This window comes from Oncorhynchus masou, chromosome 23 (assembly GCF_036934945.1).
Source record: "Oncorhynchus masou masou isolate Uvic2021 chromosome 23, UVic_Omas_1.1, whole genome shotgun sequence".
Taxonomy (NCBI): domain Eukaryota; kingdom Metazoa; phylum Chordata; class Actinopteri; order Salmoniformes; family Salmonidae; genus Oncorhynchus; species Oncorhynchus masou.
In genome coordinates, this window is record NC_088234.1 from 27,998,018 (window position 1) to 28,012,667 (window position 14,650).

The 14,650-nt window shown below is 37.7% G+C and overlaps 1 protein-coding gene across 7 annotated transcripts in view; it reads right to left on the reverse strand.

Moving 5' to 3' along the window:
* The window catches only part of LOC135510695 (neurexin-2-like), a 977,907-nt gene that overhangs the window by 14,411 nt on the left and 948,846 nt on the right, over window positions 1-14,650 (reverse strand). For all 7 annotated transcript variants that reach the window (XM_064931818.1, XM_064931817.1, XM_064931819.1 and 4 more), the window contains one exon: window positions 13,560-13,638. In XM_064931818.1, coding sequence (XP_064787890.1) covers window positions 13,560-13,638 — 79 coding nt within the window. The remainder of the gene's footprint in view (window positions 1-13,559; window positions 13,639-14,650) is intronic.

The following is a 14,650-nucleotide window of genomic DNA, read 5'->3' on the forward strand; positions in this document are numbered from 1 at the left end:
AATATACTGTCAGTGTTTTCCCATCTCTCTCTACCATATATACTGTCAGTGTTTTCTCATCTATCTCTCTAACATATTTACTGTCAGTGTTTTTCAACTCTCTCTAACGTACTCACTGTCAGTGTTTTCTAATCTCTCTCTGACATATTTACTGTCAGTGTTTTCTCATCTCTCTCTAACATATTTACTGTCAGTGTTTTCTCATCTCTCTCTAACATATTTACTGTCAGTGTTTTCTCATCTCTCTCTAACATATTTACTGTCAGTGTTTTATCATCTCTCTCTAACATATTTACTGTCAGTGTTTTCTCATCTCTCTCTAACATATTTACTGTCAGTGTTTTATCATCTCTCTCTAACATATTTACTGTCAGTGTTTTATCATCTCTCTCTAACATATTTACTGTCAGTGTTTTCTCATCTCTCTCTAACATATTTACTGTCAGTGTTTTCTCATCTCTCTCTAACATATTTACTGTCAGTGTTTTCTCATCTCTCTCTAACATATTTACTGTCAGTGTTTTCTCATCTCTCTCTAACATATTTACTGTCAGTGTTTTCTCATCTCTCTCTAACATATTTACTGTCAGTGTTTTCTCATCTCTCTCTAACATATATTTACTGTCAGTGTTTTCTCATCTCTCTCTAACATATTTACTGTCAGTGTTTTCTCATCTCTCTCTAACATATTTACTGTCAGTGTTTTCTCCTCTCTCTCTAACATATTTACTGTCAGTGTTTTCTCATCTCTCTCTAACATATTTACTGTCAGTGTTTTATCATCTCTCTCTAACATATTTACTGTCAGTGTTTTTTCTCATCATCTCTCTAACATATTTACTGTCAGTGTTTTCTCATCTCTCGCTAACATATTTACTATCAGCGTTTTCTCATCTCTCTCAAATATATTTACTGTCAGTGTTTTCTCATCTCTCCTTAACATTTTTACTGTCAATGTTTTATCTTCTCTCTCTACCATATATACTGTCAGTGTTTTCTCATCTCTCTCTAACATATTTACTGTCAGTGTTCTCATCTCTAACATATTTACTGTCAGTGTTCTCATCTCTCTCTAACATATTTACTGTCATTGTTCTCATCTCTCTCCAACATATTTACTGTCAGTGTCTTCTCATCTCTAATGAATTTACTGTCAGTGTTTTCTCATCTCTCTCTAACATATTTACTGTCAGTGTTTTATCATCTAACATATATTTACTGTCAGTGTTTTCTCATCTCTCTCTAACATATTTACTGTCAGTGTTCTCATCTCTCTCTAACATATTTACTGTCAGTGTTTTCATCATCTCTCTCTAACATATTTACTGTCAGTGTTTTCTCATCTCTCTCTAACATATTTACTGTCAGTGTTTTCTCATCTCTCTCTAACATATTTACTGTCAGTGTTCTCATCTCTAACATATATACTGTCAGTGTTTTCTCATCTCTCTCTAACATTTTTACTGTCAGTGTTCTCTCTCTAACATATTTACTGTCAGTGTTTTCTCATCTCTCTAACATATTTACTGTCAGTGTTTTATCATCTCTCTCTAACATATTTACTGTCAGTGTTTTCTCATCTCTCTCTAACATATTTACTGTCAGTGTTTTATTTCCCAACATCTGTCATCTCATCTCTCTCTAACATATTTACTGTCAGTGTTCTCATCTCTCTCTAACATATTTACTGTCAGTGTTTTCTCATCTCTCTCTACATATTTACTGTCATATAACATATTTACTGTCAGTGTTTTCTCATCTCTCTCTAACATATTTACTGTCAGTGTTTTCATCTCTAACATATTTACTGTCAGTGTTTTATCATCTCTCTCTAACATATTTACTGTCAGTGTTTTCTCATCTCTCTCTAACATATTTACTGTCAGTGTTTTCTCATCTCTCTCTAACATATTTACTGTCAGTGTTTTCTCATCTCTCTCTAACATATTTACTGTCAGTGTTTTCTCATCTCTCTCTAACATATTTACTGTCAGTGTTTTCTCATCTCTCTCTAACATATTTACTGTCAGTGTTTTCTCATCTCTCTCTAACATATTTACTGTCAGTGTTTTCTCATCTCTCTCTAACATATTTACTGTCAGTGTTTTCTCATCTCTCTCTAACATATTTACTGTCAGTGTTTTCTCATCTCTCTCTAACATATTTACTGTCAGTGTTTTCTCATCTCTCTCTAACATATTTACTGTCAGTGTTTTCTCATCTCTCTCTAACATATTTACTGTCAGTGTTTTCTCATCTCTCTCTAACATATTTACTGTCAGTGTTTTCATCTCTCTCTAACATATTTACTGTCAGTGTTTTCTCATCTCTCTCTAACATATTTACTGTCAGTGTTCTCATCTCTAACATATTTACTGTCAGTGTTTTCTCATCTCTCTCTAACATATTTACTGTCAGTGTTTTCTCAACATCTGTCAGTGTTTTCTCAAACATATTTACTGTCAGTGTTTTCATCTCTCTAACATATTTACTGTCAGTGTTTTCTCATCTCTCTCTAACATATTTACTGTCAGTGTTCTCATCTCTAACATATTTACTGTCAGTGTTTTCTCATCTCTCTCTAACATATTTACTGTCAGTGTTTTCTCATCTCTCTCTAACATATTTACTGTCAGTGTTTTCTCATCTCTCTCTAACATATTTACTGTCAGTGTTTTCTCATCTCTCTCTAACATATTTACTGTCAGTGTTTTCTCATCTCTCTCTAACATATTTACTGTCAGTGTTTTCTCATCTCTCTCTAACATATTTACTGTCAGTGTTTTCTCATCTCTCTCTAACATATTTACTGTCAGTGTTTTCTCATCTCTCTCTAACATATTTACTGTCAGTGTTTTCTCATCTCTCTCTAACATATTTACTGTCAGTGTTTTATCTCATCTCTCTAACATATTTACTGTCAGTGTTTTCTCATCTCTCTCTAACATATTTACTGTCAGTGTTTTCATCTCTCTCTAACATATTTACTGTCAGTGTTTTCATCTCTCTCTAACATATTTACTGTCAGTGTTTTCTCATCTCTCTCTAACATATTTACTGTCAGTGTTTTCTCATCTCTCTCTAACATATTTACTGTCAGTGTTTTCTCATCTCTCTCTAACATATATACTGTCAGTGTTTTCTCATCTCTCTCTAACATATTTACTGTCAGTGTTTTCTCATCTCTCTCTAACATATTTACTGTCAGTGTTTTCTCATCTCTCTCTAACATATTTACTGTCAGTGTTTTCTCATCTCTCTAACATATTTACTGTCAGTGTTTTCTCATCTCTCTCTAACATATATTTACTGTCAGTGTTTTCTCATCTCTCTCTAACATATTTACTGTCAGTGTTTTCTCATCTCTCTCTAACATATTTACTGTCAGTGTTTTCTCATCTCTCTCTAACATATTTACTGTCAGTGTTTTCTCATCTCTCTCTAACATATTTACTGTCAGTGTTTTCTCATCTCTCTCTAACATATTTACTGTCAGTGTTTTCTCATCTCTCTCTAACATATTTACTGTCAGTGTTTTCTCATCTCTCTCTAACATATTTACTGTCAGTGTTTTCTCATCTCTCTCTAACATATTTACTGTCAGTGTTTTCTCATCTCTCTCTAACATATTTACTGTCAGTGTTTTCTCATCTCTCTCTAACATATTTACTGTCAGTGTTTTCTCATCTCTCTCTAACATATTTACTGTCAGTGTTTTCTCATCTCTCTCTAACATATTTACTGTCAGTGTTTTCTCATCTCTCTCTCTCTAACATATTTACTGTCAGTGTTTTCTCATCTCTCTCTAACATATTTACTGTCAGTGTTTTCTCATCTCTCTCTAACATATTTACTGTCAGTGTTTTCTCATCTCTCTCTCTCTAACATATTTACTGTCAGTGTTCTCATCTCTAACATATTTACTGTCAGTGTTTTCTCATCTCTCTCTAACATATTTACTGTCAGTGTTTTATCATCTCTCTCTAACATATTTACTGTCAGTATTTTTATCATCTCTCTCTAACATATTTACTGTCAGTGTTTTATCATCTCTCTCTAACATATTTACTGTCAGTGTTTTATCATCTCTCTCTAACATATTTACTGTCAGTGTTTTATCATCTCTCTCTCCGGTAACATATTTACTGTCAGTGTTTTATCATCTCTCTCTAACATATTTACAGTCAGTGTTTTCATCTCATCTCTCTAACATATTTACTGTCAGTGTTTTCTCATCTCTCTCTAACATATTTACTGTCAGTGTTTCTCATCTCTCTCCAACATATTTACTGTCAGTGTTTTCTCATCTCTCTAAAGCATATTTACTGTCAGTGTTTTCTCATCTCTCTCTAACATATTTACTGTCAGTGTTTTCTCATCTCTCTCTAACATATTTACTGTCAGTGTTTTCTCATCTCTCTCTAACATATTTACTGTCAGTGTTTTCTCATCTCTCTCTAACATATTTACTGTCAGTGTTTTCTCATCTCTCTCAAACATATTTACTGTCAGTGTTTTCTCATCTCTCTCTAACATATTTACTGTCAGTGTTTTCTCATCTCTCTAACATATTTACTGTCAGTGTTTTCTCATCTCTCTCTAACATATTTACTGTCAGTGTTTTCATCTCTCTCTAACATATTTACTGTCAGTGTTTTATCATCTCTCTCTAACATATTTACTGTCAGTGTTTTATCATCTCATCTCTAACATATTTACTGTCAGTGTTTTATCATCTCTCTAACATATTTACTGTCAGTGTTTTCTCATCTCTCTCTAACATATTTACTGTCAGTGTTTTCTCATCTCTCTCTAACATATTTACTGTCAGTGTTTTCTCATCTCTCTCTAACATATTTACTGTCAGTGTTTTATCATCTCTCTATCATATTTACTGTCAGTGTTTCCTCATCTCACTCTCTAACATATTTACTGTCAGTGTTTTCTCATCTCTCTCTAACATATTTACTGTCAGTGTTTTATCATCTCTCTCTAACATATTTACTGTCAGTGTTTTCTCATCTCTCTCTAACATATTTACTGTCAGTGTTTTCTCATCTCTCTCTAACATATTTACTGTCAGTGTTTTCTCATCTCTCTCTAACATATTTACTGTCAGTGTTTTCTCATCTCTCTCTAACATATTTACTGTCAGTGTTTTCATCTCTCTAACATATTTACTGTCAGTGTTTTCTCATCTCTCTCCAACATATTTACTTGTCAGTGTTTTCTCATCTCTCTCAACATATTTACTGTCAGTGTGTCACTGTGTTTTCTCATCTCTCTCTAACATATTTATTGTCAGTTTTTCTCATCTCTCTCTAGCATATTTATCGTCAGTGTTTTCTCATCTCTCTCTAATATATATACTGTCAGTGTTTTCCCATCTCTCTCTAACATATTTTTATTGTCATTGTTTTCTCATCTCTCTCTAGCATATTTATTGTCAGTGTTTTCTCATCTCTCTCTAATATATATTACTGACAGTGTTTTCTCATCATATTTACTGTCTCTCTAGCATATTTACTGTCAGTGTTTTCACATCTCTCTCTAACATATTTATTGTCAGTGTCTTCTCATCTCTCTCTAGCATATTTACTGTCAGTGTTTTATCATCTCTCTCCAACATATTTACTGTCAGTGTTTTCTCATCTCTCTCTAGCATATTTATTGTCAGTGTTTTCTCATCTCTCTCTAATATATATACTGTCAGTGTTTCTCATCTCTCTCCAACATATTTATTGTCAGTGTTTTCTCATCTCTCTCCAACATATTTATTGTCAGTGTTTTCTCATCTCTCTAACATATTTATTGTCAGTTTTCTCATCTCTCTCTAGCATATTTATCGTCAGTGTTTTCTCATCTCTCTCTAACATATTTACTGTCAGTGTTTTCTCATCTCTCTCTAACATATTTACTGTCAGTGTTTTCTCACCTCTCTCTAACATATTTACTGTCAGTGTTTTATCATCTCTCTCAAACATATTTACTGTCAGTGTTCTCATCTCTAACATATTTACTGTCAGTGTTTTCTCATCTCTCTCCAACATATTTATTGTCAGTGTTTTCTCATCTCTCTCTAACATATTTATTGTCAGTTTTCTCATCTCTCTCTAGCATATTTATCGTCAGTGTTTTCTCATCTCTCTCTAATATATATACTGTCAGTGTTTTCCCATCTCTCTCTAACATATTTATTGTCATTGTTTTCTCATCTCTCTCTAGCATATTTATTGTCAGTGTTTTCTCATCTCTCTCTAATATATATACTGTCAGTGTCTTCTCATCTCTCTCTAACATATTTACTGTCAGTGTTTTCTCATCTCTCTCTAACATTTTTACCCTCAGCGTTTTCTCAACTCTCTCTAGCATATTTATTTTCAGTGTTTTCTCATCTCTCTCTAATATATATACTGTCAGTGTCTTCTCATCTCTCTCTAACATAAACACTGTCAGTGTTTTATCATCTCTCTAACATATTTACTGTCAGTGTTTTCTCATCTCTCTCTAACCTATTTACTGTCAGTGTTTTCTCAACTCTCTCTAACATATTTACAGTCAGTGTTTTCTCATCTCTCTCTAACCTATTTACTGTCAGTGTTTTCTCATCTCTCTCTAACCTATTTACTGTCAGTGTTTTATCATCTCTCTCTAACATATATACTGTCAGTGTTTTCTCATTTCTTCTAACGTACTCAATGTCAGTGTTTTCTCATGCTCTCGACTAACATATTTACTGTCAGTGTTCTCATCTCTAACATATTTATTGTCAGTGCTTTCTCATCTCTCTCTAGCATATTTACTGTCAGTGTTTTCTCATCTCTCTCTAACATATTTACAGTCAGTGTTTTATCATCTCTCTCTAACATATTTACTGTCAGTGTTTTCTCATCTCTCTCTACCATAAACACTGTCAGTGTTTTATCATGTCTCTCTACCATAAACACTGTCAGTGTTTTATCATCTTCTCGAACATATATACTGTCAGTGTTTTCTCATCTCTCTCTAACATATTTACAGTCAGTGTTTTATCATCTCTCTCTCTAACATATTTACTGTCAGTGTTTTCTCATCTCTCTCGAACATATTTACTGTCAGTGTTTTATCATCTCTCTCAACCATATTTACTGTCAGTGTTTTATCATCTCTCTCTAACATATTTACTGTCAATGTTTTCTCATCTCTCTCTAACATAAATACTGTCAGTGTTTTCTCATTTCTCTCTAACTTATTTAATTTCAGTTTTTTCTCATCTCTGCCTTCAATATACTGTCAGTGTTTTATCATCTCTCTCTAACATATTTACTGGCAGTGTTTTCTCATCTCTCTCTACCATAAATACTGTCAGTGTTTTATCATCTCTCTCTAACATATTTACTGTCAGTGTTTTATCATCTCTAACATATTTACTGTCAGTGTTTTCTCATCTTTCTAACATATTTACTGTCAGTGTTTTCTCATCTCTCTCAAATATATTTATTGTCAGTGTTTTCTCATCTCTCTCTAACATATTTACTGTCAGTGTTTTATCATCTCTAACATATTTACTGTCAGTGTTTTATCATCTCTCTCTAACATATTTACTGTCAGGGTTTTCTCATCTCTCTCTAACATATTTACTGTCAGTGTTTTATCATCACTCTCTAACATATTTACTGTCAGTGTTTCATCATCTCTCTCTAACATATTTACTGTCAGGGTTTTCTCATCTCTCTCTAACATATTTACTGTCAGTGTTTTCTCATCTCTCTCTAACATATTTACTGTCAGTGTTTTATCATCTCTCTCTAACATATTTACTGTCAGTGTTTTCATCATCTCTCTCTAACATATTTAATTTAAAAAAATTCTCATCTCCCTACATATTTACTGTCAGTGTTTTATCATCACTCTCTAACATATTTACTGTCAGTGTTTCATCATCTCTCTCTAACATATTTACTGTCAGGGTTTTCTCATCTCTCTCTAACATATTTACTGTCAGTGTTTTATCATCACTCTCTAACATATTTACTGTCAGTGTTTTATCATCACTCTCTAACATATTTACTGTCAGTGTTTCATCATCTCTCTCTAACATATTTACTACGATGTTTTTTGTTTGTTATGATTACTTTTCGTAATCTACAACGGTACAAGGGACATGTGTTTCATCCAAAATGAAGTATTTGCAGGGCATACTAAGATCCAAAGTCTAATTATTGAACAAAGAGGAAAAACAAATCTGGCAAGCGAAATTTGTTAAAAAATTGTTCACAGTTGTGGGTAGACATCCCATGGCGATTCCGGGTATCCGAACTGTGCTAACATCGTGTGCTGGCTGGAGACATATTTGGACCCCTGTTATCTTTTGTTCAGTAATATTATTATTTTGTAATTACATTTTTAATGCGATTTCTTGAACATGAATTTATTTTTAATAGGATATTGCTACAGTGTTTTTGTCCACATGATGAGATTGAAGAGCTGAAGCTGCTTGATATTCTGTCTCAGTGAACATATTGGATTTTAAGTACCTCATAAGACACCCAATATCATATATTGATATCAAGAAAATGCCTCAACTCTGGTCTCTGTTGACTTATGGAAATATACGCAACGTATAAACCTGCACAGATTGGCTTCCGAGGAAAATCTTTATTTAGACACTGTATAATATATACGCAAGAGGAAAAGGAAGATATTGCTACAGGCAATGTGATCATTTTTAATTGTCCTGTATGACCCAAAATGGCTATAGCTATAGAGTCTAGAGGGTATATAATCTAGCTAAAGTGATATGAAATATATCAACATCACCATACATTGAGCTCAATGGATCCGTTTGTCCACAGAGGGGGCTGCAGTGCTGTCTATGAGAAGTTAAAGGGGCTGGGTTTGGATTTTCAATCCCATTACTTCGGTCTCACCGTTTGTTCTTTAAAGGGGGAAGTTTCATGATTAATTATTTATTGCTGTCTCAGAGCAGGTCTGGCCGGGGAACTGAACTTTCGATCTCACTGACATGGTGCTCTGTGATAACCCTGTCACCTGTCCCTCTCAAGAGACGTTACTGTAAGGGTAAATGGATAAAAGAGGGGGAGAGAGAGAGAAAGAAAGGGGGGGGTAGAGAGAGAGGGGGAGAGAAAAGAAGAAGAAAAGGAACAAGGCAAGAAAGGGAGAGAGGATGAAAAAGTGAGAGGGAAAGAAATTGCGAGTGACAGGGAGGGAAAAAGAAGTTTGAGCGAGAGAAACAGATCGATTTTTGTTGTCGTTTAAAAAAATGAATATTAAAACATGCACTCCACCTGCAGTGATGCTGCTCAATATTTACATTACATTCCAGTCATCTAACTGGTGCTCCCATCCAGAGCGACCCACAGGAGAAACCAGAATCAAGCCCCCCACCCATTCGACTCGGGGACCCAAACCAGTGACCTCTCACTCACCGACCTAAACGATCCCGACTGCCTGGCCACCCGCCGTCCCTAACCAGAGTTCCCCCCGAGAACTACCCCTCAACCATCCAAGACGCTCCCACAGCCCCCCACTATCTCCACCCCCTCCAAGCCACCATCCCTTTCCAACCCAACCAAAACAACTACCCACCCGTTGTGCCAACAACCAATACAAATTATAAAAGATAAAAAGACAAGAACAAAGGAAAACAACAACAATGTAAAAACAAAAGACATCAAAGACAATAAAAACTCAAACAGCAAGAGGCAGATTGTTAGCAGGCTAGAGAGAGTAGACTGGAGCTAGCTGTGATGTATGTATGTATGTATGTATGTATGTATGTATGTATGTATGTATGTATGTATGTATGTATGTATGTATGTATGTATGTATGTGTGTGTGTGTGTGCGTGCGTGCGTGCGTGTGTGTGCGCGCAAGTATGTGTGTGTGTGTGTGTGTGTGTGTCTCTGTCTGTCTGTCTGTCTGTCTGTCTGTCTGTCTGTCTGTCTGTCTGTCTGTCTGTCTGTCTGTCTGTCTGTCTGTCTGTCTGTCTGTCTCCTCCAAAGCTGATGCTGCAGTGTAGATAGCAGGGCTTTGTTAAAGGGATCCCTGATATGTATTCTCCCTATTCTGGCTGGGGCTCATTAAAAGTGAGCGAAACCAAATCCAGGCTTGTTGGATGATGTAATTACAGCAAGCCTAACGAGGCCAAAGATTAATTAGCCCGGTGGGAGAGGCAGGCAGGGCAGATAGAAACTAATCGGAGGGATCCCCACATTTCTCTCTCTCTCTCTATCTTTTTTCTCCTCTCTCTCCTCCGCTCCTTCTCTCTTTGGAGAGTAAGGGGACGTGACGCACATCTCAATGCCAGTCACTCCTCCAAGATGTGTAATCTGGCTCCCTCTCTCTCTCTCCCCCTCGGCTGCAGCCCCTTCTTTCTTCTTTGATCCGACTCACTCCTCTCCCTCTATGTCGCCATCCTAGTTCTGTCTCCCCATCTTTATCTTTGTCTGTGTGTTTTAGTGTGTGTGTGTGTGTGTGTGTGTGTCTGTATCTCTCTTTGGACTTGTCTCCCTTTAGAAAAGCCATCAGAGAGTTACAACAAAAACAACGACAACAAAAAAATGGTTTGAGCTTCCCGCACTTTCCTCTAAGGAAACACAAACACCTTTTAAAGGGAGGAACAAAACAAAACCGGCAGAACAAAATGCTCTCGACTGTAGTGAATCAACAGAAACACCAACACTCCTTTACAATTTCAACTCTACTATCCCTATTACTACTGAACATAGCCGTGGAGCCAAGAAGGCCTTTAAAAAAAAAACATGAACAAACCTTGCCAGAGCGGAGCAGCTGCTTGTTACAGTAGGGAGCTAACCGTATTGATCAATATCAAATTCTCATTAGTGCTCCATCCCACATTTCAGAGACAAATCAAGGCCGTCTCGTACAGGTCTCCTGCTGCAGCTCCAATAGAAATGGATGGAGCAGGGCTCCACAGTCGGCTGACATGAGAAGTAGATCTCCCCAGTCATTGGCTCATATCAGATCATGACTAGTGGCTGTGACTGTCCTTAAGATTTACAGCAGTGGATGCTCCTCAGAGGAGGAAGGGACCTTCTCAGTGAATTTCATAAAAAATGAAAATAGAGAAATGTAAAAAGTTATACTTTTTTAAATAAAACTAGACTAAATATATTCCCGTCACCAAATAATTGATTAAAACACATTGTTTTGCAATGAAGGTTGCAGCATGAACTCTAGCAGCAGGAACTGACATTTTGTCCACCCAATCAAATGATCACAAAATGAATCTAGTACTGAAAGCATAAGCTACAGCTAGCTACTGTAGCACTGCAGTGCATACAAATGTGAGTATATGACTCAAAGATATATAAAATATGGAGAGTCGAGAGAAAGGGAGAGAGAGACATTTCATAGTATTTTTTTCACTTTCAAGTTGCAAGCGAATGCAGCTGGCTAGTTTAGTCTACTCAAACACCCAGCTCAAGAGGGATGCAATGTTAGCTAGCTGGCTAGTTTAGTCTACTCAAACACCCAGCTCAAGAGGGATGCAATGTTAGCTAGCTGGCTAGTTTAGTCTACTCAAACACCCAGCTCAAGAGGGATGCAATGTTAGCTAGCTGGCTATGGCTATCTAACACTGGAACTTCAAGTCATGGTAAACTTTTGGTTTTATTAACTTATTTCCACTGGGGCCAGCCGGTGTAACTGCTGAACTGCTTGCTGACTGTACACTGTTCTGCATGATTGTAGCTGGTTTACTAATGCATTAGTTTTTATAACCTATTAGGTTTGACTTAGAATGTTTTTTTTTGCCTGGTCACAGACCGCTGGTGTTGTTCACTGAAGTCCAGGTGAGAGAGGAGGAGAGAGTGTAGATGCAAGAAGGAATGACAACGAGCAAAGGGATCATGCTGTTTGTATGTGGCTGCTATGAAAGTGAACTGTGGTTGTGTGTGATCCGGGGTGTATTCATTCAGCCGATTCTGTTGAAAAACGCTTCTTAAACGGAAGCAAATGGAACGAAACAGGGATAAACATATTTGAATTTGTCCAACAGAAACTCTCATTTGCAAATGTTGGACTAAAGATTACACCCTAGATCTGCTAGATGCAGGCACGGCAGTCTGTTACCCTGATTACGAAAAAAAAATCCCTCGATCTGTGCCCCTACTTTGTAAACGTTCATTCATAGGCTAGATTGTAGCAACCTCATGATGGGTATAGGGAACATTTAAGTATCATGTAGTAGCCTATAGCTATCGATGTTACATTGAGCTGGGTGAATGGAATATGAATGACAGTCATCCAATATGCTGTAATAAAAATAAGTCCATGCTCATAAAAAGAAGAAGATTGTCCTCCGTCATCTTATATGGTACCGACTGCCACTGGTTTACAATACGTAACCTGACTGGGACAATGGAGACTAGGAGAGCGAGGTGTGTGTGTGCGTGTGCGTGCGCGTGCGCGTGTGTGTGTGTGTGTGTGTGTGAGAAAGTGAGTGAGAGAGAGAGAGATTTTGTGTGTGGGTGTGCAATGTGTGTGTGTGTGTGTCATTCACGGTCTTATAGGTATGAGGGATAATCCTGTCCTGTCTGTATGATTGTTGTGGTGTCTCGGGGTGATGGTCAGAGACAGACTAGTGTCTATCTGGAGGCGTGTGTGTGTGTGTTGCTCTTCTCTCTAGAGAGATGACTTTTGGCCGGCAGTCAGTCACCAAAAACTGCTTCTGATAAGAAGACAGTTCCGGCTTCCACCACCTACAGTGAAACCACACAGATAATAGATGGAGTGTAGAATATTTCACCCACTTAAAGTGTAATAAGCATTTCATTCGATTTTTAAAGTCGCCTTGACATTACTGAATCAAAATAGTCAAAATGTAATATAATAATCCAGGATGAGTTCTACTCCACATCAAATAAAAACATGAATATATAAAAAACGGAACGTTAACAAAATCTTCCTGATGGTTTTATAAAGGTTATTTCCTAGGCTAGAGTTATTTCTAGACCTCCTAGGTGGTTTAGCGTACGCGTTTGATTTGAGCCTTCTGGAAAACACAGAAACACGCCCGGTAGAGATATTAGCTCTGGCAGTCTTAGCATTCTGATTCATGTAAGAGTTCTTGGCAGTTCCCTGGCAACCAGCCAGCGCACTATGTCTTGAAACCACAGTCAACATCCTGCCCTTTTCACAGGCCCTCTCCATCCCCTCTCAGAAGTTCGTTTTGACCTTTCCGCTCACTCCGACGTCGTCGCTCAGCTCCGGGCCTGCTGTGAGGCAGACGGTCAAGAGGAGTTCAATGTTGAACCTGTCCGGAATCGTTAGGAACGGAGTGGCTGATTGGTGCAACAGCTGGCCTCGCACCAGCTGGCGCGGGAAACTTAGGAACTGTCAGTTCACAGCTTTGAACCTTAACCAATGAGAAACCAGAGTGGGCACACATCTGACCAATCAGGGCTGCATGTGGGAGGTCATGAGGTCACAGTAGTAGAACAAAGTGGGTAAGGGGAGCTAGCTGTTTCTGTTGTGGGTCTCTGGAGGGCTGGTGGACCCCTGTAGTGGACACAGAACCCCCAGAGTGGACTCACCATTTCCAGGCTCGCACTCCTCCAAGTCCTCGTCATCGCTGGGACACTCAGCAGATGCTACCAACAGATCATCCGTGTTCTAGAACAGAGATGGAGAAGGAGAAAGAGGCAGATAGAAGGGCGTGAGAGCGTGTTCTACTACCCAGACAGAGATACGTTTTTTCCTGACCATAGAACCTGTCCAGGAACAACTCGGCCCTGGTTGTAGGATATAGTGTAACTAGGGTCCCTGGTCAAGTAGCCTAAACCTCGTTCCTTACCCATCATGCAACCTGTCATGCACGAAAGAACAAGGTAAGCCAACTGCAAAGTCATAACTTCAACTTAGTTATCACTCTCTTTCTGCTTCAGCCAAGTCGTTCATCATCGTCACGCAGAAACAGAATGGCAACCGAGCTGACACCCCTTCGTTTTGAGATCCCCACATAAAATACAACCCAGTGAAAACCAATTGTTGAAGTCCATTAAGCCCGGAGCCACAACGAGCTAGTGGAAGCTAGGCTAATAACCTCCATACAAAAAGCCCATTCAGAACTCTGTTCCTGGTGTACTATCCCTCTCACCCACTTGTGCTGCTAGGAAGCACCTTGTCTAGTCTATTATCCTCAACCCCCAGGCTCAAGTTAATATTCACGATGAGTTCGGCCTGATGGAATATAGGTGGGAGGGATGAGGGCTTTTAACATGGGCAGCCCAATTCCTTTGAGCACAGTGATCTGTTCACTGTCTGTACACAGAGTTTAACCTCTCTCCAATCCATTATGCATCCACAGACAGGATGCATTTACTTATGTGTGTGTGGGTGTGGGTGTGTGTGTGTGTGTGTGTGTGTGTGTGTGTGTGTGTGTGTGTGTGTGTGTGTGTGTGTGTGTCCATCTGGGCCTCTCAGATGGGCTTAATGAGAACATGGCAAAATCTGCATCTTCCATTTCATTTCCATCCTAAATGACCAGCGCTCCCTTTGATAACAAATATCGAATTATGTAACCTAGAATGAATTTCTAACATTCTGTGATTTCAAAGTAGTGGTCTTCTAATATACAGTATATTGGATTTGTATTTTCTCTTTTTTGATATAGAAAGGCATTTCT